Below are 27,193 nucleotides of genomic sequence, written 5' to 3' on the forward strand. Positions count from 1 at the left end.
ATTGAATTTATGAACGTGTGAAAAACAGATTTACGACGTTTAAGGAGTAAATATAGGAGCAGCTGGAAAAACGTGAAAAGTAGACGCTCTAATGATGGGAACACGCATACTGTAGATAATTTCGGTTGTAATTTGTTTACTCTCTGAAATGACATTTTCAGCATGTCTACAGTAAGTTATCTGCATTGACAGCAAAATATTTTTTTTATAATAACAGCGGCGACACATAGCGCTGAAAATCTAAACTCCTGGTTCGATTATTTGGATTATAATGTCATCCTCAATGATAGTCCCAGTTATAGATGTGCAGGGAAACAACTTTAAGGAGTTGTGGGCAGCAATTGTGATAGCCATTAAAACGTCTTCATTCATCGCCATTGATACGGTAAGATAAAGCTCATTCTGTTTTTAGAATCTCAACCGAATGCAAAAATTAAAGTGTACGTTTCTGATATATAAGAGTAATTCATGAATCATGCCTCTTGTAGGAACTGAGTGGTCTTGGATCAAGGAAAGCACTTCTAGCTGAGTGAGTTGTGCGAGTAAAATATTCTTATCCAATATCCTAAAGGTCTGGAGAAGTGATAATGATTTTTAAAAAATGTCTTTCCTTTTAAGATCCATTGAAGACCGGTACAAAGCCATATGCCATGCAGCTCGCACACGCTCCATACTTTCACTGGGCTTTGCTTGTTTTAAAAAGCTTGACGACAAAGTAAGTCTATAACATTAACATTATTTTTTTTAGTTTGATATGTAAATGGATATTTCCTTGATTCTTGTTCATTTCCTGTTTCTAGGCGGACAGCACATACCTGGTCCAGGTTTACAATCTGACCTTGCTTTGTTCTGAGGAATACATCATTGAACCTCAGTCGGTGCAGTTCCTTGTACAACACGGATTTGACTTCAACAAACAATATGCTGAAGGCATTTCTTATTATAAGGGTAATGATAAAGTGAGTATGACTGAACCGGTAAGAAAAACGTTGATATTTTCAGATCTGGAGACTTAAAGTGTTATGAAACCCCTGTTTCAGCACTGGTCTTTCACACCTTAGATCTGAAAAAGAGTCCAGAAAGAAGCTCAGACACTTGACACTTGAACCATAATAATAGACATAATGAGTGCCAAAGTTGTTTTCACTGATGTGCAACCTGTTCATATATGTTAACATGACAAAAAATGTGTTTTAGGTTTTCATGACACTTCAAGCAACTGTTTTTTTCTTTTGCTTATTTTAGGGAGGTGATGCCCATGGCGTAAACATGCGCTCCTTGTTCGTAGAACTGCTTAGGGCCAACAGGCCCTTAGTGGTCCATAATGGTCTGATTGACATGGTCTTCTTGTACCAATGCTTTTATGCCCATCTTCCTGATCGACTGGGCACCTTCATTGCCGATCTGTCCCAGATGTTTCCCTCAGGCATCTATGACACCAAGTATGCAACGGAGTATGAGCTGCGGTTTACAGCCTCATACTTGGAATATGCCTATAAGAAGTGGTATGTGGAATATCTCCATGTCAAAAATACAAAAAAGTGTACATGTCTGTGCTTTGGCTAAAATTTCAGGTAATTTCTTTGTCCTCCACAGTAAGCTGGAAAATAGCAAAGCCATTGCAGGAGGTGGCAATGGGAGTCATGTGTTCCTAGAGTTTTGTAAATATACAGGCAACATGCAGACCTACATAGACTACAGACCATGCTTGGACAACCAGAATCCAGACGGTGCCCTCAACGTCTGTGTTCAGTTCTCTGTGAGTTCCTCCAATTCCATTTTTTTTTTTGACATTCTAATAATTAAAGAATCCTGAAAATCCTGTATTGTGGTTTCCCAAAAAATATTAATATTATATTGTTTATTATCAAGTACTATCAAGATCAATGTCAGTACTGTAAATATTGATAAATCATCATTTAAAAATAATTATCAGCATTTATTAATGGCATACAATGTGACGCTCGTTAATGGTTTTCTGCTCTAGGCTTATGGATGGTGTCCTAATGGCTCTCAGTGCTCCATGTCACATGACACAGACCTTATAATCCAGCACGATGAGAAGACCAGAGAAGACAAGAGGAAGAAGAGGAAGCGCAAGAACAAAAAGAAAGGTTCTCAAGGGCCCTCCGAAACATGCAGTTCCCCGCAGGGCAAAAGGTCACACTTTGAAGAGACTGAGCTGGACCAGGCAGTGCCCACATCTGAACATCAGGAGAAGACCGCAAGTTCTGAGCCAGCAGATGCCACACATGCGTTCGAACCTGGGACAGCAGCCAGCATGAATGAAAATGAGGAATCTCAGGCAGAAGCATCCTCTGAAGCTCCTGTTAGACCAAAAGAGAAGAAAGCGGAAGGAGGAACTCACCGAGCAGGGTTTGACGCTTTCATGACTGGCTATATTTTTGCTCATGCCAGAAACCTGACAGAAAACGCTGAAGAATCCAGCACTGCTCCCCTCATCCCAGCGTGTCTCAATAAGCTCTTCCTCAGTGGCAAGTCTGTTCCTCTACATGTAGCCAAAAGCACCTTCTCCAAGTCTTCAAAGGCTCACGTGCACAAGATGGACTACGTCTGGGGAAAAAGCACTGCTGTAAAACCTGAAGGAACTGCATAGAAACCTTTGATTTTCAGATTTCAATTTTGTGAGCATTTTTGGTCAAATAAAATCTAAGTTTTTCTATGGTTTCCTCACCATGGCTTGTCCGTTTTTCCTCTTCTGATTTATTTTAATCTAAATTCAGGCAAGCAAGACTGTATTATTGTAAGTGTATTAGACCAGACAGACATTAGACTTAATAGATACTACAAAAGAAACCTTTAAAAGCTTGGTTTAAGTCAAAGAAAAGCCACAATAAAATAAGACATTCTGAATTTATTTTAAACAAATGGGAATAAACACATGCAATTTAAACAATTAAAGCCATATAAATGGGAAAATATGTCCTCATCTGTCTTTGGTAGAAATATACAACTGGACTTATACTAGAAATATACAAAACAGGACTGAAAAAGCAGAAATATAGAGTTAGGAATAAACTATCAAGAACTGACCATTTTCAACATGTACAGAAACCTCTATTCATCAGTTCATATAAACAACAACACAGTTTAAACAGTTCACAGACATAGTAAAATTACTTTTTTTTTTCTCATAAATATCAAAATAAATCCTCTTATTCTATAAAACTATCATGCCTTGGTTAAGTTGATTGCATAGAAATGTAGTGACACATAATAGACTAAAAAAAAAAGTTCAAACCATTTAACTTATTTCAAGTACAATTATGATTTTAAGTAGATACAGACATGGACTCATCTTTTTAAAGACCTGAGAGGTCAAAGAGTGAAAATGATCCTCGTTTTGAAATGACCATGGCACACACACCGTTAGCGTAGGATCAAAACAGGAGCTTTTTAAGATGCCAGACGACATGGAATGTTTGCTGCACAATTTCTAAGCCCATGCAGTGCAAAAAAGACATTTGTTCTTCTATCATATCTATAATTAAACATGCGACTGGATACAGTTTGTGGACAAAACGAAACAAAAAAAAACAAAACAGCATATGTGGCATGTGCAACCAATAGCATGTATTACAAAGAAAATATATATATATATACATCACAGAATGTGTCTCATCATTAGCCCTGTGTAAGGTGATGTCCAATGTATCTTCCCACTGTTGTTCTTCATAGTGTGATGGGTAACTACTACAGCATGGACCGGATCAGTGTTTCACACCTCTGTTTCCTGCTCTTTCCATCAATCAAAGCCACCCTTTTAGCTTAAGTTACAAAAATATACACAACTTATAATCATATTAAATATCTAAAGAAGAACAATCTCTGTTCGCGTGGCATCTGATCAGTTTAAACTTGAAGCGTCATCAACCAGGCTGCCGTGTGCCCTTCAACCATCTAGATGTCACATCTGGAGATGCGTTCTCCTGTAGATGTGGCTTTGCAGGCGGTGAGGACTATCGGACAGAGTTCCTGTGGCTCTACAGACATGCTCGGCGTGAGCGAGTTCTTGTTGGAGATCATCAAGCCATCCTGGTCTTCAGCCTCCATGTCCTCACATAAGTTTCTGTTCTGTATCAGGACCGTGTCCTTATCGTCTGCAGGGCTTCCTCTGCTGCTGGAGCAGTCCATGGCCTCCGCTTCTCCTCCTTCAGAGGGGACCAGAGACGAGCAGTCCTCTAACGCTCCCTCTTCCTCCTGTCTTGCAGCTTGTGGTTTGTACGGAGGGATCTCAGTGACCGCGTACTTCTTAGCCCAGCTGCTCAATGCTTTCTGCTTGGTTTCACCGCTGGGCTGTCCGGCCTCGCTTTTGGACGTGGGGTGAGATGAGAAGAAGACATCCGAGTGGGGCAGCAGGGGAGAGCCGGGGAGCGAGTAGCACTGCCGACCGGGCAGCTGCCAGGTCTCCGGCCAGGATGGGAAGCAGTTGTTTCCGGAGGCTCCCGTGCTGATGTTGGCGTGAGGCTGGTATGAGCTTTGACTGGCGTGAGGTGAGTGCAAATCAAACATGAGCGAGAAGACCGACTTGCTGGGCATGTCGTAAAACTTGATCTTGCCGCCTTTTAAGTCCTCTCTGGCACTGAAAGGGTTGACTTTGGGATGGCCGTGGATGAAGCCCCTAGGTCCTGGGTTGTAGTAAGGGTCCTGGACATTCACTTTGCGAGTAGGCTTACGAGAGAAAATGTCAGACTGGCTCCGGGAAAGCCAGATGTTTCGACGTGGACGGGGGGACTTCGGTGGAATCTTGTCATCCTGAAAAACAAGAGGATTTAACCTCTTTATACCCTTTTCACCTGGACCTAGAACAACAATAAGAGAGGCATGAGGCACATTGGGTAACATGAGATGAATAAATGCTTTACAAGTATTGTTCATTGTTCTAATACATTTTAAGATTGTAGCTCAATATCAAATTAATATCCACTACCATTCCAAAGTTTATTTTATTTTATTTTATTCAGCAGAGATGCATTAAACTGATCAACAGTGACATTTCAAATTATAAAAAAGATTTTAGTGCAAATAAACACCGTTCTTTGTTCTTACCTGAAAATAGTAAAAACCATTTCCACAAAATTATAAAAAAAGACAACGGTTTTCAATATCGGTAATAAGTAATGTTTCTTAAGCAGCCAATCAGTATATTAGAATAAATTATATTTAAAAATATATTAAAATAGAGAGTTATTTTAAAATCGCAAGAACATTTCACAATATTACTGTTTTTGATCAAATAAGTAAAGCCTGGTGAGCATAAGAGACTTTTCAAATACATGGAAAAAAAATTTATTGACCCCAAACCTTTGGAATGGTACTGCATATTAATAAATACTATAAGAACAGATATTTGTCCTTAGTTTATGATTATACCAAATGCATTACCTAATATACTGATATTTATTCATTTATTTGACAAGTGTAAACACTGTAGCACTATCAAAACATTGCTGTGTTAGTCTGAACCCACTGGCTCAACCAATAGAGTGAGTTTGGAGTGTTGACCAATGGCAGATGCAAGAAATGCTCAGAAAACCTGTTTAAAAAACAAGATTTTTGCTAGTCACCAAAAAGTATCGAGAATTTTAAGCCTGAAAGAATAATCTTGAACACTAGGGGGTGACAAAATCTGTAATATTCAACTGAATATGTGGAAGACGAAGTGGTACAGTACATTAAGTGCAAAACCCGCATTCAGCATTTAAACAGCTCAGAAACTGAGCATTACAAGGTTGGCAGTTTTAAAAGTTTTATAAAATATTTAGTAGTTTACTGTCAATTCAATGCTTGTTGGCTGAATAAAAGTTTGAATATCTTTCTGACACGACACCAGACGTTTGAATTGTAGTGTATCTGAAGCATGAGGCTCAGTCAGGCTCTAATCTTTTCTAGCCACACATTGTTTTGTGACTTTTTTTTTTTTTTTTGCTCAGGATATGAAATAGCACTAAACGGAAACTGGGCTTTGAGATTGCAAAGAAGAGAAGAAGAAAGTAAAAGCTGTGCATTAGAAGGAATTCTCACAAGGAAAGAACATCCAATCCATAAAGCTCATAGACAAGATGGCGTTACGGTCTCCAATCCTGTTAGTTTTCCAGTCTCCTTGTTCTTGGAACTCATTGGCCCTGCGGTATTACATGGAAAGTGAGTGCTGGATGGTATGAGCAAAGCCCCAGGGGGCGACAGGATGTACTAGCTCTCTGTCAAAGCAACTCACATCAAAGATGTGTTCAAAGCACATCAAAGCTTTTGGTTTAGCGTCAGAAATAGTGAACGAAATATTATGCCACGGACACCTGTAATTTTCATCATCATATTGACAGTTTGCAGGTTAGACAAATCAATACTTGGGAGTGAAATAAACATGTTTGTGCATGTGTGTGAATAAACACACCTTTAGGCAAGGGTTTTTTCTCCACCTCTACAGCGGTTAGTAGCATTCTCTCCCTCTCGCATTCGTCGGCTTTCAGCTTTCTCTGGATTTCTTCCAGCCTCTTTACTATATCTGGGAACGAGGGCCTGAGATTTGGATCCATCTGGGATATAAGTGGAGGCAACAAGAACATAAAAACACATCAGCATCTAAATCTGGGGAAGCACCATGTTCTCACTTCTGTTCTAAGAATGCTTATATTAAAGTGGGACGGTTTCATTTTCATGGTGAAAACAACTAACAGTGTTGTAGTTGCTCATCTGTTGATAAACCCAAATAAAATCAGTAAAATGATTTTTATATAATTATTATATTATATTGTATTATATTAACCAAAATGGGTGCACAACCATTCAAAACCATGGGGTCAATAAGACCTATGTAAAACATTTTAGTGTGTTTTAGTTTCCATATGGTATTATGTCATGGATACTTGGGATATTTATAAGCGATGCTGTTCCTTGTTTGTATGTTGTTTGTGGAGATTTATTTTAGCTTCTGGGTTTTGAAAAATGTGATAACATAAAATCTAAACAGTTTGGGGGTGATAAAAGGCTGCATTAATTTGATATAAAATACAGTGAAAACAGCGACAGTTAGTGCTCAAGACACATTTCTTATTATTATCAGTTGAAAATAGTTTAATATTGTCTGCTTAAATATTTTTAAGCCACAATCCATTTTCATTCAGTATTCAAAAAAAAAAAAATATATATTTTTTGTAACATTATAAATGTCTTTACTTTTGAACAATTTAATGTGTCCTTGCTAAAGAAAAAAGTTACAGAACTTACTTAAGTTAGTTCAGTAACATTAACATTATGAATGGTAATATATACGGTCTTGACTAAAAATATCGTCACCCTTGGTAAATTTGATCAAAGGTGACTGTGAAAATAGATCTGCATTGTTAATCATTTTGATCTTTTTTTTTTTTTTTTTTTTAATGACTAAAATGTATCCTTTCATTGGATAATAAGAATTTAAAATGGGGGGAAATACCATAATATACATGGTTTTATTGAACGAGTTTATAGAGTTTAAGCCCCTTTCACACAAACAGACTTTACTGGTAAATTACCGGTGAATTACAATTAAGAGATCATCTGTGAACAGGACCTTTTCAAAATTCTCTGCCATTCTCTGCCAGCAGGAGGTGCTTTTAGAGCAGCAGATCAGTTTCCACTATATGGCTGTACACAAATGCTGCTTTATCAGGCATAATATACGAGATAAAATGAAAATGACATCGAAAAGTTTCCTTCAGAGATAGTGATATAAAAACTTTTGCGCCGGGTTTTGATTTTGAAACGTGCAGTGTTTATGTTTATTCAACGAAATCAAAGCCTTTTGAAAATCAATTTGTGGCAGTCATTTCTGATATTGTGGTGGGCCGCCACAAAAAAATCAATGTATTGGAAACATGAAACACGGAAGTGGATAAAAAGCTTTAATCAAGTTGTCTTATAAACTAAAACCAAAATGCGTTCTTGACTCGAATTATCTTGAGGATAACTTTGATGAACTTTTTTGATCCACTTCAAATGATGACTACTGTATTTGGCGCCTTCTCAAAAGTACTACAAGAATCACTAATGGACTGATACACAGAAACTCACATTGCAACAGTTGAAGGCAAGCTGTATGAAGTCTGAAGGACAATCTCCAACCATGTGCTGGAAGGCGTGGTAATCTAAGCCAAAGTTCTGCAAGGAGCCAAAGTGGTGGTAAATGTCACACTCAGGGCAAATGGTTTTTAATGTCTACCATAACAAGTGATGTAGTTACAAAGTTTCAAAACATTCATTGAAGAGGTTTAAAACAGTGAATTACTGCTCACTTCAGTGCGTGGTAGGTAGTCAGGGTCAGCCTGTATCCTTGCAATTACCTCACACAAAATAATGCCATACGAAAAGACATCAGCCTAGAAATGAATACAGAGGAATGATAATGTGTTCTGAAAGCTTCTGGCAAGAAACAAGTCTTGTGATAGTGCTGAGTGTCAATTACAACTGAGGATCAAACCTTCTCGTTATACGGCTCATCTCTCAACACTTCCGGAGCCATCCAGAACGGGGATCCCACCACAGACAGCTTCTCCCCCTCATATCTGAACACAGAATAATGGTCAAAACACACTGTATAAATACAGGCACTTAAGAACTTACAAAGACTAAATACACCCGGAAGTTCAGCTGAGGCTGCAGTACTTTGAAAAGGGAAGTGTTTGAAGAATGTGTGCTGAATAGGGAAGGGGTGACCAGTTGATCAACAACAGGACTACTCGATTATCTGTCAAATTTTTCCTCTTTTTTAGTTTCAATGTTTTTAGCGGCAGTGCTTTAAATAGAACTTCTGTCAGACCGTTTTACACAGCATTGTCTTGCACGTTTGCATGAGCACGAATGCAGCATTTACTGCACATTCAAAGGGAAAGTTCACCCAGAAATTGTAATTCTGTAATCAATTATAGATATTTTCGTTCAGTTTTAAAACACCAATGAAAATAGTTTTAATAAAACCTGTCTTTACAGACATGAACAGATCTTATTTGATAAGACAATTTAGGCTTGACGTGTGAGAACAAACCTCATTGGTTTTTGCCAAAGCTCAAACTTGCCTGCATGACATAGAAAAAACAAATCTTGCTTTTGCACACCGAGCAAGCATGTTTGACCTTACACGTTTACATATTTTTTGATGTACTCTAATAAAAGTCTACATTAAAACCAATATTTTGATTAACCAAATTCATGTGGGTTACTTTAACTATGTCTTTATTTTTGAAGGGTCAAAGTTTTGGTTGAGTGGATATTAAATGGATGAACAGGAATGTTATTAAAAATATTTCAGTGGAGGGTTTAGTTCAATTTTTATCTCTGGTTGAACCAATTGAAATTGAAAATGATGTGTAGGTTCAAAAAAAGAAGCAGATTTAACAAGTTGCTTGAGACCCCTGCAATCGGCTTTATCCTGTCAAGCTCAGTCCAGCTGCTTTTGAAAGCACATCTTGAAAGTGCATGTTATGTAAGCATTAAATAGAAAAACGAGTCCACTGTGGTCCAGTGAACCTGAAATCCATCTAATTACACAGAGCTTCCAGTTCATAGAGATTAATTGACTAGTTGTTCTGGTAACCAAATCAACTAATTGTTTTTTTTTTTTTTAAATATCACACTAGTAGTGCGGAGGTCATTGGAGAGGAAGGGTCTTGAGCTGCTCTGGTATTATTAGCCCTCTTTAAAGTTGACTTCGGATGGTCTGTTCCCATCGAAATCAAATAGCATCACCCCGTCAGTACTGCTTGCATCTCACCATTGCTTCCTTTCAGACTGATGCCAATAAACAAGCAGAAGGATGCCCACTCTCTTGCTATAATAATCATAGGCAACAGAGTGACATTAGTGCACGACTTACTTATTTTGTAAGTCTCTACATTGCCTTTTACTCACTCATGACTGGGGATTTTCTCAGCAAGGCCGAAGTCTCCGACGATCGCAGTGTAGCCATTCTCATCAGACTTGATCAGGCAGTTCTGAGAGAACATCAAAAGGAAAGAAATAGTAACTAGAAGAACATATTGCTCCTCCCACAGGATACCTTACTCTCGAGATTCAGTCAATTAGAATCCCTTAAACAGAAAGTAATGATGTAGTGAGGAAAGCCATGGGGGTGATTCCCACAGGGTATAATTATGGGAAGTCCCACAAGTGCTTAGGAGAGAACGCAACAGCTGGAGGTAGAGACAGCATGTCAGCACATGCCACCATCGAGAGCACTGTGAAAACTAAATCAAAGCACCTGTTTCAATAACAGTCTGCCTGTTGATAAAGTTGCATCATTAAACCCACAGGACAAGTGTACCTCCAGTTCATTCTGGAATTGCCTATCTTCATAAAGCTAATAAAATCATGCAATGTAATGACTATTTATGACATTACATACACACACACACACACACCTTTATTCAGCAATGAAGCATTATATTTGTCAACAGTTAAGGCATTTATAATGTTACAAAGACTTCTCTCTCAGATAAATAATTATTTGATAACTTTTGAGCCATCTATTCATGAAAAACTCTGAAAAAGGGTAGCTTTCAAACTTTGACTTTCAATGTTTTCAACATTGATAATAACAATAATAATTCTTGAGCACAAAATCCATACTAGAATGATCTCAAAAGCATCATATGACACTCAAGACTGGAGTAAACGCTGAAAATATATTTTAAATGATACTTTAAAATATATTGAAATAGACAATGTCATGATTACAGGCAAAAAAAAAAAAAAATATGATGACAGAGTCCTGTACCTTGGAAGTGAGATCTCTGTGAAAAATGCCCCTGGAGTGAAGGTAACTGAGGCCCATGGCGATTTCTAAGGCCAGTTTGACCCGTGTGGCCCAGCTCAGGTACTTATTGCTGTCCAGCAGCTGCTCCAAGTTGCCACCATTAATATACTGAAAAAAAGAGAAGACATATCATGTGACAAATATCATTGTCTCAATCTATTTGTAGCCCTAAAATGCTCCATATTGTATTTAAGAGGGTACAATAGATAGGATGATGGGTTAAATTTGACTGGGTAATCAAAAACAAGTAATGCAAACGCCTCTGAATCTGATTAAACAATTATCTGATATGTACAACAATAATGTGCAATAATGAAATCTGAAGCAACTTTAATCTTTGCATCATGGGGATCATAATTATATTGATGGTCACAGTACTTGGTGTTTACAATACCGAAGTGATTCCAATCAGTTTCCTGTGGGTAAAAGTATTCCATGCCAACTCTCAAGTGGATTGGTTTTCGAGGCACAAAAGTGTGCAAATTAGCAGAGCCCAGCAGGAGCCCATTAAGTGCTTCTGTTTCACATAGTGAATTTGCATGACAGCACCATCTGATAATTAGGCAATTATTCTGCAAGAGACACTAACTATTCTTTTGCAGCAGTGAATGGTTTATGTCTGATTAACTTTAAAACAAGTCTTTGAGAGATTAGCGTATGTGGCGCACATGCTACTAACTAGGAGGCTGATGCATTCACCACGGGGCACTGGTCTCAACTGCATCCTAATTTTGGGTTGCCTGAAATGATCTGTCCTGACAGATAAAGGGCTCCACATTTAGCTAACAAAATTAGCCACAGCTGACTAAACAGAGAAGACCTTGGTACGCGGTCAGCATGGTGAGGTATCAACAGGCAGACAAGACGGCTGCATGGAAATGACAGCACCTTCCAGTTTCCCATAAAGCTTTGGTGCCGTGTCCCGACTCAAGCTGTCAACAGACCTACTCCTTGGCCCTTCATCCATTTTAATGGCTGCTACCATATGAGTGAGTAAAATAACCAAATGGGGTTAGAGCCTTTGTAGTCTATAGGACTCACATTTGCAGGCAAAGGTAGAATCTTGATGTTCAGCTCACTCTCTAGTTATTCTCTCAAAATCTGCTGTCCACAGCATTACCTTGAGATCAACATTTACAAAAAAAAAAAACACCAGCAAACATCTAATTATCTGAATTCCCTGGAACTTCAAATTGACAAAATGAACACTTGTCCCAACTGGCCCTGTCCCAAATGGCACACTCAGCCCTCTCGGTCCTCCAATGAGTCAACACTTTTCTGCATGGGATTTTATTGGCTAATAGTACAATGTAAAGCTCAACAAAAATGTCAAGGATACATAAGCATAATCTTATTTTCAGTTATCAATCTTGTTTTTAGAAACAAACCATTTACAAGCAGCTATAATTACTTTTGTAGGCAAAAGTGGGTGAAGGGCAGCTTAGGAAAAGCTTCACATGGCATGTATGAACATGACATTTGTACATGGTATACGGTCAACTAAGCCAAATCTGGCTGGTAGTTCCGTCTAATCCCATTTCTCCCTCTTCTTACAGATCTGATCTCATGCACAACATCAATCGTGAATGCAGGTCAGGAAATCTTTCATTTGGAAGTGCTCCGTTGGCTTCATCTTTCAGTGGGTTAAAGCTAATCCTACTGTACATCACACCATTTGGTCAGCGTTGACTATCTGATGTGCTGCCAGACTGATTTAATGGAACAAAAAGGAGTAGCTCAGGTTAAGGTCTAAAGCCGTGCTACTTCAGGTGATTAGGTGACTGATGTGTATGTCTATATAGAGATAATCCTCTTGGTGAAACTGTAACTTTGAGTGTGTTGGGTGCTGATGCAGGTTAGAACAAAGGATGGAAACCTTCCTGCATGGCTGATTTCATAACTGTTGAGTGATGAGAGAGCTCATTTAATAGACTGTCAACTCACTCAGCGGCTCTTAAATGAAGTGTCTGTATGAGAAAAAAAAAAAATGAACGGGAATTCCTAACAGCATGAGCAACATATGGCCTCAGTGGCTTTGAAAAATAGTATAATCCCTCAGCAGGCCAGTGATTACCAATGCACTAATACTTCTCTCTGTCAACACGCATCAAGAGCAAAGGTCACAGGGCACAGTATGAACAAGTGACCTTCAATGATTTCAACTACAATGGAAATACTAACTGAGGCTTTGTACTTTCTACGGGAAAAAAACTAATGTCACATATCTAGAACAGGTATCAAAGCCAGACCAATGCATAGTGTAGTAAACTACTTAATAATCTAAGTTTCCTCCAATGCAGTCCAATCCAAGAAGGCCTGAAGATGACTTAAAAATGATTTGAAAGACAAAACAGTTTTGCTGAATACCCACTCAATGAACTTACATTCACTGTGATCTATGCACATTATACCTAAATTTATTTGAATAACTAAGCATTTTATTTATATATAAACTACTAATTTCCTGCTTAATAAGTAAACCTCTCTTTCCTGTGAAATCAGAATTCATCTTGACGCTGGACCACAAAAGGGTCAAAAGGTCAAAATTGAGATTTAAACATCATCTGAAAGATGAATGAATAAGCTTTCCATTGATATATGTTAGATATATATGTTTGATATATCGTCCCCTTGGAATTATAAGGTTCTGAGCTGTGTTCTGAGCAGCATGTATATGGGGAACAAGTTTCTTTCAAACATGAAAATAACAGGGACCCTAAATGTATTCTAAATATACAATATCAAAATCCTATCTAATTTGTAAATGGGGATTTTTGGAATGAGTCAAATGCAGATAGAACCTTCTAATTCTAAAAAAAACACTTTTCACTTAGAATTATAAGGTTCTATCTGCCAAAATATTATTTGAACATTGAATATAAACTTAATGTTGTAACAGTGTCTCAAAATGTGTTAGAAAGTAAAATTGGATCCTTTCTATGACATTTATTTTATATTTGTAGCACTTTCATGTATTTAGGACATTTCAAATTAAGCAAGGTAGGTCTAAATATTTTGTTGAGAGCAGATGTTAATTTTAGTAACAATTTGGTGGGTAATTAAACACATTATTGCAGAAATTGTTACTTTAATCTTTCTTTTGTTTAGACAGAAAGAAGCTACAGTAATATATCTGAGCAGGACTTTATTCCACCTAAAGTGGGCCAGGTAAAATGGCTTTCTCTCTAGACATCAGTATGGCTGAAATAACATGCTAATGTTTATTGTTATAATTAAGACCCAATCAATTAAATTGTTGACTATTTGACCTTTAAGGCATAATATTGGCATTTTAAGACTTTAAAAACTGCAACAACAAAAAAGAAAAAAGACATGTTTCAGCAAATTAATTCATAAAGTTTAATAATCATTGAAAAATGATTCACTGACTATATATAAAATCACAAAAAAAAGTCAGACTCATTTTTTAAAACACATAACTATTATTATTTCGAATTCGAGCTGCGGTCCTTGACAAGATCGTCAATAAAATTGTAGATCTTTAGGTTTCTTAAAAACTTTGTTTCGTGCCATAATCCTCACACTGCGATCTAAAGCCGGTGACACGACATATAAAGTTGATCCTGATTGGTCCTCTTCTGTGCATTCGAAGTGCTGATTGGCTCACGCAGATAGAACCTTATAGAGCCAAGTTAGAGTTCGTCTTTGTAGATAGAACCTTTTTGTTTTTTCAATAAAAAGTCCCAAATGTACACAACTTCAAAAAAACCATCACATAATGTAAATAAGTTGTCACAGAATAAGAATATGTGAATAACTCAATTTTGACAAAAATGTCAGATAGAACCTTATAATTCCAAGGGGATGATATGTTAGGATTGGGCAATATTTGGCAGAGATAAAATTATTTGAAAATCTGGAATCTGAGGGTGCAGAATCTTAATACTGAGAAAATTGCCTTTAAAGTTGTCCAGATGAAATTCTTAGTTATGCAGATTACTAATCAAAAATTACGTTTTGATATATTTACAGTAGGAAATGTACAAAATCTCTTCATGGAGCATGAGCTTTACTTGTGATTTTTGGCATAAAAGAAAAATGTATTATTTTGACCCATACAAATGTATTTTTGGCTATTGCCAAATGCCCCAGCGACTAAACAGGATTTGTGGTCCAGGGTCACATATAGCACAGTAACATTCATTCAAGCAGCATAATACTCCCACACAGTTTGAGATGGTAAAAACACAACATGCCTAAGGGGACTGCCAGTGGGCTCTATAATAGAATATTTCCCCTCGGGCCACTGTGAACAAAGACTTAACTGTTCGATGTCACAGTTGATTCACAGATTTAGGAATCAAAAGGTACACTGCAAGTATAAATGTAATACAGAACTACTGGTAAAAAATGCTATCTTTTGCCTTTTTTCCAAGCTAGAAAGAGGCCAAGTGTGATAAAGGAGTCTTTGTGTGTTAGGTACAGCTAATGAAGAAAAGTCAACTCTCTCTTGTGCATGAGGAGATGTGTGGTGAATGAAGCATATGAGTCTGATGTCACTTACCTCTGTGAGAGCATGGAGTTGACCTTCCTGTACACACACCCCCATAAATCTACAACACCACAAAAACAAAAAAAGAAAGGTTGTTATAATTTTAATGCTCTGAAGCAGCAGCTAAGTGTTTAAAGAAATTTTTAGGATGCCAAAAAAAACAAAGTAAAGGGTCAAGGTGCAATCAATGGCATAAGAGCAAATTCAGGATTATTGACTAGAATGAGCTGCTGCTGTTTATACAAGCGCTAACTTTCTCTGAGGCTGCTGTACAATGGGCTTATTTTATGCTCTACGTTCATTTCTTGTGTCAAAAATGGGTTTTACAAATTACACCATAAACTCAGACAGGTTTATGGTGCTGTACATCAACAAAAGCTATAAAATGTGAGACTGTCTCCAGTCAACTGGAGGGTAAAACTCTGATGTAAACACAGGCACAATGGCTGAATAAAGGCAAGATCTCTGCTGTAAATAAAAATATATATATATATTTTTGAAATTCTTTAATAAATCTGTAACTTACACTATCATTTAAAAGGTTGGGGTAAGAAAGAAATTAATAATTTTCAGCAATTGTTCAAATTAATCAAAAGTGATACAGACACTTAAAATGTTACAAAAGATTTCAATTTATATAAATGTTCTTCTTTTACACTCTCTATTCAAGAATCCTGGCAAATGATTCAGTTTCCGATAAATAAGTACTGGTAGTGTATGAATGCATAAATATCCATCTCAATTTTGATGTCTGATGTGCCACAAATCTTTTCTTTTTTTTTTCTTTTTTCAGAATGTCATCACTTGCAATCAGTCAGAAAGATCAGATTTGAATAATACAGCCGAATTGTATGCACAGTGTGAAGCACACACGATATACACACGCAGTAGCCTATAACCACTTTGTTCACAGCAATGACACAATGTATCAATGTCTCTGAATGTCAGCTCACAAGAGTCATTAGAAAGGATAAAAATTTGTCTGTGTTTTCAAAGTTATGGCCCCACAGAGCCCGGGACTGGATTTTATTGCGGGTCTGTGTTGGGATTTCTTCAACAAAGCTCCTGTCTGCACTACGGTCCCTCCACCCCGATTCAATAAGACGTAACAATGGGGTGATTGTAAACCACACACAGACCCTCTCTCTCACTCTTTCATCCACCCACAAGCTCACATTCTGCTCTACAAACAAGCCAAGTATCACAAAAATGGAAATCATAGCAGACATATTCAAACAGTAAATCATGTGTACTGCAGCATTGTTTGAAAGACAGCTGCTTTATTATTCTGGGTAGCCTTTTGTCACAAAAACACATTGATCCCAGGATTAAAAACATAAATAAAAAAAATAAATAATAAGGTTACACTTTATTTTAAGCTGTCCCTGTTACAGTGTAATTATATATTTAAGAACCGAGTAATCTTAATCACCTACAGGTACATGTACTGACTACAGGTGCATCTCAATAAATTAGAATGTCATGGAAAAGCATGAAAATCATTTTATTTTTGGTCTTATGAAGTATTCTATTTGCGGAGATAGTGGATTGGTGGGTTTTTGTTAAATGTAAGCCAAAATCATCACAATAATAGAGAACCAAGACTTAAACTACTTCAGTCTGTTTGCACTGAATTTATTTAATACAGGAGTTTCACAATTTGAGTTGAATTACTGACTGAAATTCTAATTTATTGAGACGCACCTGTATATCAGATTTGAAAAAAATGTGATTCCCCCAACACCTTTTTCTCACTAGGCTACTACCTTAATGTAAAGAGTAATTTCTTATTACTTCCTATGATAAGCGAGCATACTAAACCACAGAATATTTAAATTGCAATCTCTTACTGCAACGTAAATTAGTTTACATACAACTAATATAATTACAACTGTAAGTTTTTGGTACTGTTCTGTAACAAAAAAGTGCAATCTTACAACTGTAAAGTTGCATCAACTTCTGAATGAAACTACAACAGTGTTAGTAGCCTAGTGAGAAGGGGGTGTTTGGGGAATCACCTTTTCTCTATTTCATCAAACCGCAGTTTTCGCAAGTTCTCTCAATAGAATTTGACTCCACTGTCATGTAACAAATCGGGAAACTGCTTCGCGCGTTCTTTTGCGCTTATTTATTTATTTTTTTTGCCAAATAATGATTTGCGCGCTTCAAGTTTCACCCTGGTTTCACAGCGGGGTTTTTTTTTTTTTTTTTTTTTTTTTCATGGCAATAGGGGGAAAATGGCGCTTTAAATGTGTGAAGTAAACGCAACATTTTTCAACTTTCTGCTAATATATATGTGTGTTTTTTGCAACGAAAATACAGGGATTATGAAATCATGCTAGCCCCGCATATTTTGCTTTCTAAAATCGGCAATTTATGCGGCAAAAGAGCGGCGTATTTGAAAAAATGCAAACCCGCATAAATATGCGGCCTTTGGCTGATTATGCATTAAATCAGGTGATCGCATAATCGCGTTTTTCTGGAGGGACTGGTATATGTTACGATTAGGATTACTTGCATGTAATTATGCATAATTTATTGTTTTTACAATAGTAAGTACATGCAACGTGTAACAAGGACAGCTTAAAGTCTTACTAGGGGTTGCATGGTTCAACTTTTTCACGGTTCGGTTCGTTTCACGGTTTTAGAGTCATGGTTTCAGTACAGTTCGGTATGTGCTATGTTTATGGAAAAAACTATACTTTCTGATTAATAAAAAAAAAGAAGAAGAATATTCTATCCAACTACAAGCAACAGCACAAATAAATACAATAAAGTAAAGATAAGTACAATAGAGATAGCATAAGTTTTAGGTACAGAAATTGAATAAAGTAATCAAATGTAAAAGAGCATTGCATATTGGACTTTATAAATTAAGATTATTCTTTATTAAAGTTACAAAAGCTTTTTATCAAGAGCAGTGAGTGATTTCTTTGTTGTTGCCGTTCGATTAATATAAAAGACTGTAACTTTAAGAGAATGCACTGATCCAGTGCACTGATACAGTCGGCCTACATTCAGCCGGCTATGTCTGCTGTAGGATACTTATCAAGATGGGCATTTTGAGAAAGCTTTTGTCTGAATTTGTCCATAGCTTAATATTTGCGCGCGTTCTGAGGTGCGGGTTTGCATGCTTCGGATGAGCGCACGCACAAATCTCCTCACTGCGTGCGCGAGCTCGCATCCTCTGGCTCTTAAATGTTTAAACTGGCAAAGCTTAAATGAGTTTAGTTTAAACGCATATTAACGTGTGCTTTTCAGATCTCATCTGTGAGCACATGCTATCAGCACCCAGATGATGACGGAATAAATGACTGCTCATATTCCAGAATACAGCATCTGCATTGAACAAAAGTGAATGATTTGTCCAGGGTTGTGTTTTTTTTTCTTCTCTCATCGCTGTTGTAATAGCTGGGAAGCCAGAATGTGCATCCATCAACAGAAACACATATTGGCTGAACCCTGTTTGTTTTAGGCCTACATGTTATTTAGCAAACCATATTACCTTGTGTGGTGAACCGAACAGTTAGTTTTTTTTTTTTTTTTTTTCAGCAAACCGTGCCACCCCCAAGTGTTACCAAAAATAACAAAACAAAGCTAATAAATAAAATACCATACATAGGCAACTAAAAATAATAAAAAGATCCAATTCCCCATTTCAACTCCAGAAGCAGGTAATCTTAGCTGACAAAACTTACCAGTTCTACACTAAGAAAATGTCAAGAACCAAGAGGACAGCTTTTTGATTTCAATGAAATCTAAACTCAGGATGTAATTTCACTCTATTGTTAATGGATTTCTGACCTGATTTCTGTGGAACGAGGAGAAAGAGCTCATCACTGCTTTTCCATAACAAAGGACAGAAAGATTCACATTGAAAGCAACACTTCCACGGTCTCACTTATTTAAAAGATTGCATTCATTTTGAGCCACTGGCAGTGCATAAAGCGAGACACACTCCTTGTTCAAAGAGTAGGAAACCTAATATTAATATTAAGCTACAACAGCCACTGCTTTATATGAACACTGCAGTCGTGTTTTTCTTTGAAACACATGCTATTTCTATTTTCCCATTTAGTTACAAGCTTGTTAAATGTAGTTTTATTGGCATCAGCTCCTTAGTTTCTTATTAGCATAGACCACAACTTCAAAAACCAGCTTTATAAAGTAACCGCACAGAGACACACGGCAGCAGAGACCTTTCAAGAAGACTGGCCTGGAATTTGCAATAACTGTCGTGGCCTAGGTTTGAGCCTTGCACATTTTGCAATCTGCATGATCACGTTAATCCAATCCAAAAAAAGTGTTAACCCACTGTGATAATAGTGTACTGAAGGTAAACCTGAGTATGTTGGGGTGAGAGAGTCTGTTCATGAGTTGAACTTCTCGCAGCATGTTGGCACGATTACTGCTCAGCTTGTTCATCTTTAGAGCCATTACCTGGTCCGAAGCTCTGTGGCGCACCTAAAACAAACAAGGAAAATGAGAAATTATCTTTCAGCTTACTTCTGAATTTGAACTAAACCATACAAACAAAGAGTCAGAGGAACTCATTTAAATATTTAAATGCTCTGAGCATTCATCTGAAGTTAAAAGAGATACATGTACTGCAGCTTTTTGTTCAGTGCATCTCGGGCCATTGCTTCTCTCACGCTACTATCCAAAAATTGCACTGGAGAAAGTGAAGCCCAAAGCATCAGACCAACAATACCACTGGAAGTGCCATATATAGCAAATGAGGTCTAAACGTACAGTCATTGTTAAAAAAAACGTTATTTCAAAACCAATTTTTGTTGAAAATACTTTACACTGTACTGCACGACTGACTATTGGCCAAGTGCTTCGCAACATTTCTGAAATGTGCCTCTGCAGATGTTTTCTAGTTTCCTCTTTGTGCTTTCATCTTGCTGACCAATTAAAAGACATTTAGGAAAAGAAAAATCAACCACAGGATTTCCTCACGAGTAAAAAAAATAAAAAAGAATCATCATCTACGTTTCTAAAATGTTGACTTCCTCAAACTGTATGCAGTGATGGAAAGACTCAACACAACAGAAGGATTACTCAAAATTCAGTGCTAGGGAACCAAAACGTTGAAATCTGTGGTTAACTGCTGTGAATGTTGTATCCGTAATACATAGCAACAATTTTTGAGTGTTTCCTTTTACTACGAATGCATTGTGCAGACTGTACTGCAACCGATCTCATTCTGGGGGATCAGCAGCCTATGAAGAGCCCATTTCGTGTGCCCTCCTACAGTGAGAGCCGCCTGTCAGACATGGACCCAGATGCCTCCGCTACAGCACCCAAACTCTCAATCTGTTCTGCTATTATCAAGTCACAGCCTGCTGCCCATGCAACCAATCCAGCATCCTAGGAAAAAGTTTTGGTTCCTCAAACGTAGTTGGTTTACAGTGTTGAGCAACATGATTATTTAGGGACTCTGCATATTGTTATATGTTTGTTTGGGCTTACCATATGGGTAACGATTGGAACTCATTTGTTCAAACAAACTGGAAAAGGTTATTCTTGCATTAGCTTTCCAGACAGGTTCTTGCAGACCCCCAACACAGCTGGTATTTGGCTCACAGCATTACTCCTGCCTGCACCATATGCAGACACCCCCTGCCTGCAATCCTAAGACCATTCACTCTACTTTAAACCTCAGCCACCTGTGCGCAGAAGGAAATATTCTAAATAGACCTAACAAACCACAAACAAGTAGTGCTTATCGATTTTAAGAAGGTCCATGTGTTTAAACTGTAGCTAAATAAGGGCTCCAAAAATTTGTATTTATACAGAAAAAAAGCTGAATTACTTCTTGATTTCAATTCACTGTACCCCCCCCCCCCCAACTCTTTTTAAATGAATAATATATATTCAAACAATTTACTTTTGCCCTTTTTGTCTGAATCTTCCTTTTAAGGAATCTTCCTATCAATCTTGCTTATATATCTTTTTAGCTTCATGCACCTGAGGCAATACGAGTTGAACTTTTATTATTATTTAAACTGCAAAAAAAAAAAAAAAACTATTTGCATGTGCAATTCAAAGTTCATGAAAGGCTTAAACATTTGCATTTCTTGGACACTCGCTTCATTAAATAAAAACTAAGGTTAAAAGTGAAAGTGCCTGCAAGATGCAAAGTAAAGGTAGATTAATTATTTCGAGTGAGAGTGTGTCTACATTATAAAACAAACATCATAAAAGAAAAACCACACTGGAATAATTCATTACACTCTCAGAAATCCTGCAAACATTTTGGGGTACAACTTGTCACTTGGGCACTAACCTTAGGGAAATTTGTGTACCTTATTTATTTTAAGGATACATATTGTAAGAAAGATATTATTTTAATCAGAGACAAATACTGCTCATGAGTGAAAGAGTTCACTGCTATGACAGGAATTGATCTTGGTAATGGGTCATCATGCACTGTTCTCTCAGGGCTTTTCTGACCTCAAAACTTCATTGAATTATTCACAGAAAATAGGCTACTCTATTCCTGATGCTCAGCATCAAGGGCAGTACTAATTTAATGCAGGAGGTCATCCGGTTTATGTGCAAAACTAAAAGATTATAAATTTCAAACTGTAATCAAGAATACAGAGGAAGATTCATGTTGTAAACACCATCCTCATGTTAAAGGAATGGCAATTATTTGACATCTGTCACACCAGCCTACTACTTGTGTTTGAAGAACAACGAGAAATCTTTATGCAGGTTACTGGTTAAAGGACTAGCTAAATCTATCCCATCTAAACAGGCTTTTTAACTGACTATTAATGTCTTTATATAAAGAAACAGGAAACTATTGGGGTGAGAAAGAAGGGAATGGGATCAGGACATGAACCAGGCAGGATTTGAACTTCGGTCACTGTCGGCCAATGTCAGGCATTTCTATGTACTACTTTAGACCCAAAAGTATCCAAACAGACTGAGTTTTGCTGCATTTAAACTTTAACCACAATGTTTCAGCTTCACGACAACGGTGTAATCAAAAGTGGATATGTTGTCCTTGCGTTTTTTAAAAAGTTTCATGTATACACGAAAATGTTTTTAAAATGATTAGCATTTACACATTTACCGCGAAAATGGCCAAAAACGTTGTATTATGTATGCCAGGCCAGTAGTTGGCACTGTCACCTTGTTAGTGAACAGTACCTGTAGGGAAGTGACGATTATGTTATATATATGATGCATCTTTGCTGTTGGTTGTAATATTGGTGAAGTAAATCCACACTTTGCTGAAGAAGCATTATCAAACGCTTGAGCAGCAACAACAGTACCATGTACTCCACCATTGTGGTGTATGTTTGATCGCGCTTGCCTTTAAAATCGACACGGTACTGTGCATGTCTACATACCTAACTAGGGATGGGTACCGAAACCCGGTATTAAACTGGCCCCGGGGCTAAATTATGAAAGACCGTAGTATCAGTATGATCTGACGGTACCGGTTCTGCTTTCGGTACTGGAGGGGAAAAAAATAATGTACTATGTATTTTTGCTTAATAATGTTATCGTGCACATTTTATCTCACCAAACATTTCTAATGTGTGATCATATTAAGACGTTTGTCTGTGAGATCTGCGAGATCGCTCATGCGCGCCGCGGAGGCTGTCTGTCAGTCATACACACACCACAACGAGCGAGGCGCACACACACGCAAAGGGGCCTGTTCACATATCGTGTCTTTTGCGCGCTCAAGTTCGTTATTTCAAATGCAGGTGTGCGGTATGCGCGCTCATAATGGAAGCGACACGGTCACGATGCGCACGCAGTCCGACGAGCTCGTTTTTTCCAGGCGCGTCTGCACCGCGTTTTTAGATACGATATGCAAACGGCCCCTTACAGTACAAAAACTCCTGCTTAATACAAAGAGTGACGATGGCAAAACGTTCCAAAGTGTGGTTATACTTCACTAGAGTGGATGCAGTGGTTGTCATAAGATGCAGTGGTTGTCATAAGTGCAACAAAATTTTTGCATGTAAGGGCGGAAACACAAGCAATCTGTCAAAGCATCTTTCAAAAGTGCATTATGTGCAGACAGTGAAATGCAAAGTTTTCGACTGCCTAACACAACACAAAGTACCGATAAGAATACCATTAAAGTACCGGACCGTTAAGCAGTATCGGTAAGAGTAGTAATACCGTTAAAACCTTAACGATACCCATCCCTATACCTAACACGTACTAATCACGTGCGTGACATCACCGTTTTCAAAGATTTCCGTACTGGGTGTTTACACGGAAACGATAACTATGGTGTTTTAAAAAAACTTGCACTTTGAAGCCCATTTTCTAAAATATGCAATTGCTGTTGTCATGTAAACGAATGGGCAAAACTAATAAAAAGTTTATAATTATAAACAGTTTTTTTGGCTAAAAATGGCCCCTAAATCTCCATCTATCTTTGAAAAAGGCTACACAACTCTCACCTCCTGGTGTGCAAAAACTGTAGGAGTTATCAGACCGCTGAATCATTTAATCATCGTTTTCATCTTCACTTACAACTATAATGAGTAATGTCAGAACTCAACTCTGCAGGTGGTTTGGTAAGGCCATGTGACTAATAACTGAAATCGAAATAATGGCTTCTTGTCATCACACAACAATCTTACCTTGTAGACCTCTGAAAAAAACCCAGAACCAATCCGCTCGCAGATGAAGTCATCAAGTCGGGTCAGGCAAGAAAAGGCACTGATGAGGGCCCGGTAAGACGAGGGACACACTCTGTCCAGCGGTGCCGGACTGGTTTCTGCACCTCCTCCTCCACAATCTGGGTCCTCCAGCCGATCTGGCCGCATGGGGAACCCAGCAATGGAGTTGCGTTTGCTCCGCTCCATTGCTACAGGTGCACAACTAATCTGGTAGAGTATCAATCACCGGTTCACATTTTTGAATGTTCTTCCCAGACCTACAAAGGAATAAACATATAAATAGATAAGTAATACATTGTTAATAATAAGACGTCTCATTATAATACCCATTTTTACAATAACTATATTTGACTACTTGTAGTAGTAGTATTGCTTCTATTTGAGTGAACAATATATAGTGACGGAAAGCCTAATCCCAAAAATGCTGAACAGTAGGAACAGATTTGTTTTTCTGTACTGGGATGTACATTGAAATAAAAAAAGATCAACGAAAAAGTACAAAAGTAAAAAAAGCAGGGTGGAAACCTGTTTTATTCAGTAAGTTGTTGATCGGATGCAGACAGACCTGAATGTGAGTTTGCAGTCTGATGTTTAAAAGGAGGATCATGGTTAAAAAAAAAAAAAAAAACATGCATAAAACTTGGCTTGAAAATGGATCACCTCGACTACATTTTCTGTAAATGAACACAGAATCAAGCCATTCACACTCATTTCCCTTCATTCGTCACAAAAACACAGGACGGATATGGGATAAACTGTCACTGCAACATTCCAGTTGTAAGCTTGGGAACAAAATAGAGAAATACATAAATAACACAAAACTCAGCCAGGATCTAAACACTGCCTTCCCACTCTTACATTCGGGTGCCACACCCCAGTAAAAGCCACTTTAAAAGAACCAAACATTTTGCGGGCCTTAGGCTGCTCAACAGCTGGCTCTAGTCACTACAGTGTGATAAATCAACTCAGTCCTTTTCTATAGATCCCCACCCCCTGTGATTTTCAAAGGTGTAAGGAAGGAGCCAATCATATGGCTAACCTTCAAGAACAATTAATGTGGGGTGGACCTCTGTTTTTGTTTCCATAAACATTCACAACTAAATTAGGCGATTTACAGTAGAAAGCTACCAAAACTGTTGCACGCTCAGGGAAGGGCAGGACTACTAAAGACAAGCCCTAAAACAGCTGTTTTGGTCATGATTGCAGTGGCAGCATTCCACAGAGCTCTTTTCAAACTTGACCTTTAGTTAGTACAGCCTTAAGGCAAGCCAACATTCAGTGCTCAGCTTACTGCATGATTTGACCCATATACCAAACTCTATTTTCCCAAAATAACACTCTGAGCCTGGAAATAAGCTTATCCCAAAAATGATGCACTGGGTGCCAACAAAGGGATTTCACCAAAAAAAAATGGCAGCTATGACAGTAAGCTGTCAGTACAAAATACACAATAAGTCCTTCTTTTTATGTAAAGTTACTCTAATATTTGATATCCCATGATCTCTTGCAACCAAAAAGACAAATTCCAAAAGAGGTTGTAATGCCTTCACATTCTACAGGTCATTCTACAGGTATTTTAAATCACGTGATTAGACACTACAACCCCATTTAGATGCTCGCTGATGATGTGAACAGCAGCATGTCTGACATTCCAAAGATTAGGGGAAAAAAGAGAAGTACATTTCTATCGTGTACAACTTTTCAGTTCATACCTCACATATTTTTTTTTTTTGCATGCATGCATTTAATATACTGTACAGTAAGGCTGTGTTTTTCATGAATCTGCTTAACTCCTCAAAATCTGCTCAAGAAGTTGCTAAGTGCTTAGACCCAAATAGGCCTACTAATGACCAGACTTAATACACTTTACAAGGTTAAACGCATAATACACTTCACAAGTTTAGTATATAGAATTATATACTAAGAGGAAATACGTTAAGGAAACTATGGCAACGGTTCCTAGCGATCCGGGTGAATTTGCAAACTGCTTTGCACACTAATTGTGAGTGTAAGATAAACCAATAACGTTAGCACTAATGTTTTTACACTGCTTACTTAGTTACTAGGGAAGCCAGCTCACAGCGGACGCGAAGAACAACTCGGAAGTGCAAGTGTTGCAATCCGAGATCGCACAAATGATGAGGACCGAAAGTGAGCTCGGTTGCTGCAAAACAAAAAGCACCAGAATACCGCTGAGAATAGTGATCAGGTGCAACTGCATGCTGTCATTAAACTGTTACTCATAGGTGGAGATCAAAGCACACTTAAATTGTTTACTGACACACACGCGCATGCTTATCAAGTTTAATGCACTGTAAAAACAAAAAGAAAACACCCTATTGATTCCCACACAAAGTTCAGTGTCTTACCTGGTCATCAGGTTTGAAAATGAAGCAAAGATATTTTGGCGGTCCAAATGCTTCAGTTAGTCCCATTGCATTTTGCAACAGCAGACGAGGGCCATATACTACAATCCATATATTTACATGCATATATAACTGCTTGTTTAGACCGAGCGTCGGCTAGGCTATATTTGAACTCCACGACGAATTCAACACAACAACACCATGTGAACCTGTTGAAACTTAATTTCCCGAAACTATCACAAACTTTGTGATAGAAACCCAGTTTTAACGTGTACAAATAGACAAATGCGTATGTTTTGTCGCGCTGTCCACAAACATGAAGCGGTCAGGAGAAAATAAATAACGCGCAAGCTCTTTCCAGAGAGTCCTTTCTATATCATGCCAGGCTCTTCGCTCAGTTTCTATATCCCTAACTAATTTAACAAGCCGTGAATCTCCAAAGTTGCTATTCCATTTAGCGTGAGTGAAAATACAGTGCAGTAAATTCAAGAGGCAACCACTTCCATAAGAGTTGCCTCTCCCCACAGACCGAACTTACGTTTCTATTTGATGGAGACAGGCGTCGCCGTCGGCCATAGAGATACAAGAGAACTCTTAAACTGTGTTGTTTTGAACCAATCACCAGTGAGACTGAACGCACTGTGGGCGGTTTTTTTGATTGATTGACGTGTCCTTGAGCGAATCAAAATGTTCTCTCAAGGTGTAGCTGTCTAATGATAGGCTTGCTTGTATAGCATAGAATACATAAAAATAGAGTCACAAGAATAAATAGTTATATGGTTGTCTTCTAAACATACCTGATGGTTTTAAAATGCATCGCTTGCAATTATGGGATCAAAAA

General features: G+C 37.8%; 2 protein-coding genes across 5 annotated transcripts; one reads left to right on the plus strand and one right to left on the minus strand.

Moving 5' to 3' along the window:
* The first annotated feature begins 265 nt into the window (after positions 1-265).
* toe1 (target of EGR1, exonuclease) lies at positions 266-2,697 on the plus strand. The gene is made up of 7 exons (XM_026205999.1): positions 266-385; positions 489-529; positions 619-715; positions 801-959; positions 1,246-1,505; positions 1,597-1,759; positions 1,988-2,697. Exons 1-7 carry the CDS (start codon positions 272-274, stop codon positions 2,615-2,617), a joined length of 1,464 nt encoding a protein of 487 aa, XP_026061784.1. The 5' UTR covers positions 266-271; the 3' UTR covers positions 2,618-2,697.
* A 158-nt stretch (positions 2,698-2,855) lies between these two features.
* On the minus strand, positions 2,856-26,941 carry tesk2 (testis associated actin remodelling kinase 2). Of its 4 annotated transcripts, XM_026205996.1 has the most exons (12): positions 26,356-26,884; positions 26,042-26,150; positions 23,948-24,243; positions 19,666-19,787; positions 15,336-15,384; positions 10,772-10,918; positions 9,907-9,989; positions 8,480-8,564; positions 8,295-8,378; positions 8,074-8,160; positions 6,416-6,557; positions 3,922-4,823 (listed from the first exon to the last, which is right to left on the minus strand). In XM_026205996.1, the coding sequence occupies exons 3-12, from the start codon at positions 24,170-24,172 to the stop codon at positions 3,922-3,924; spliced, it is 1,926 nt and encodes a 641-aa protein (XP_026061781.1). In that variant the 5' UTR covers positions 24,173-24,243; positions 26,042-26,150; positions 26,356-26,884. The 4 variants fall into 4 exon arrangements, with proteins under 4 accessions (XP_026061783.1, XP_026061781.1, XP_026061782.1 ...); XM_026205997.1 differs by lacking the exons at positions 26,042-26,150; positions 26,356-26,884 and adding an exon at positions 26,891-26,941; XM_026205995.1 differs by lacking the exon at positions 26,042-26,150.
* Between the last annotated feature and the right edge of the window lie 252 nt (positions 26,942-27,193).

This window comes from Carassius auratus, chromosome 27 (assembly GCF_003368295.1).
Source record: "Carassius auratus strain Wakin chromosome 27, ASM336829v1, whole genome shotgun sequence".
In the NCBI taxonomy this organism is placed as follows: Eukaryota; Metazoa; Chordata; class Actinopteri; order Cypriniformes; family Cyprinidae; genus Carassius; species Carassius auratus.

Coding starts and splice junctions, on each gene's coding strand:
- tesk2 (XM_026205998.1), bottom strand. CDS start 24,172: ATGGAGCGGAGCAAACGCAACTCCATTGCTGGGTTCCCCATGCGGCCA. Junction 19,788..23,947: donor TTTTTTCAGAGGTCTACAAG/GTAAGATTGTTG, acceptor TGTTTGTTTTAG/GTGCGCCACAGAGCTTCGGA. Junction 10,919..15,335: donor AACTCCATGCTCTCACAGAG/GTAAGTGACATC, acceptor TCTTTTTTTCAG/TATATTAATGGTGGCAACTT.
- toe1 (XM_026205999.1), top strand. CDS start 272: ATGTCATCCTCAATGATAGTCCCAGTTATAGATGTGCAGGGAAACAAC. Junction 530..618: donor AGGAAAGCACTTCTAGCTGA/GTGAGTTGTGCG, acceptor TTTCCTTTTAAG/ATCCATTGAAGACCGGTACA. Junction 1,760..1,987: donor ACGTCTGTGTTCAGTTCTCT/GTGAGTTCCTCC, acceptor TTTCTGCTCTAG/GCTTATGGATGGTGTCCTAA.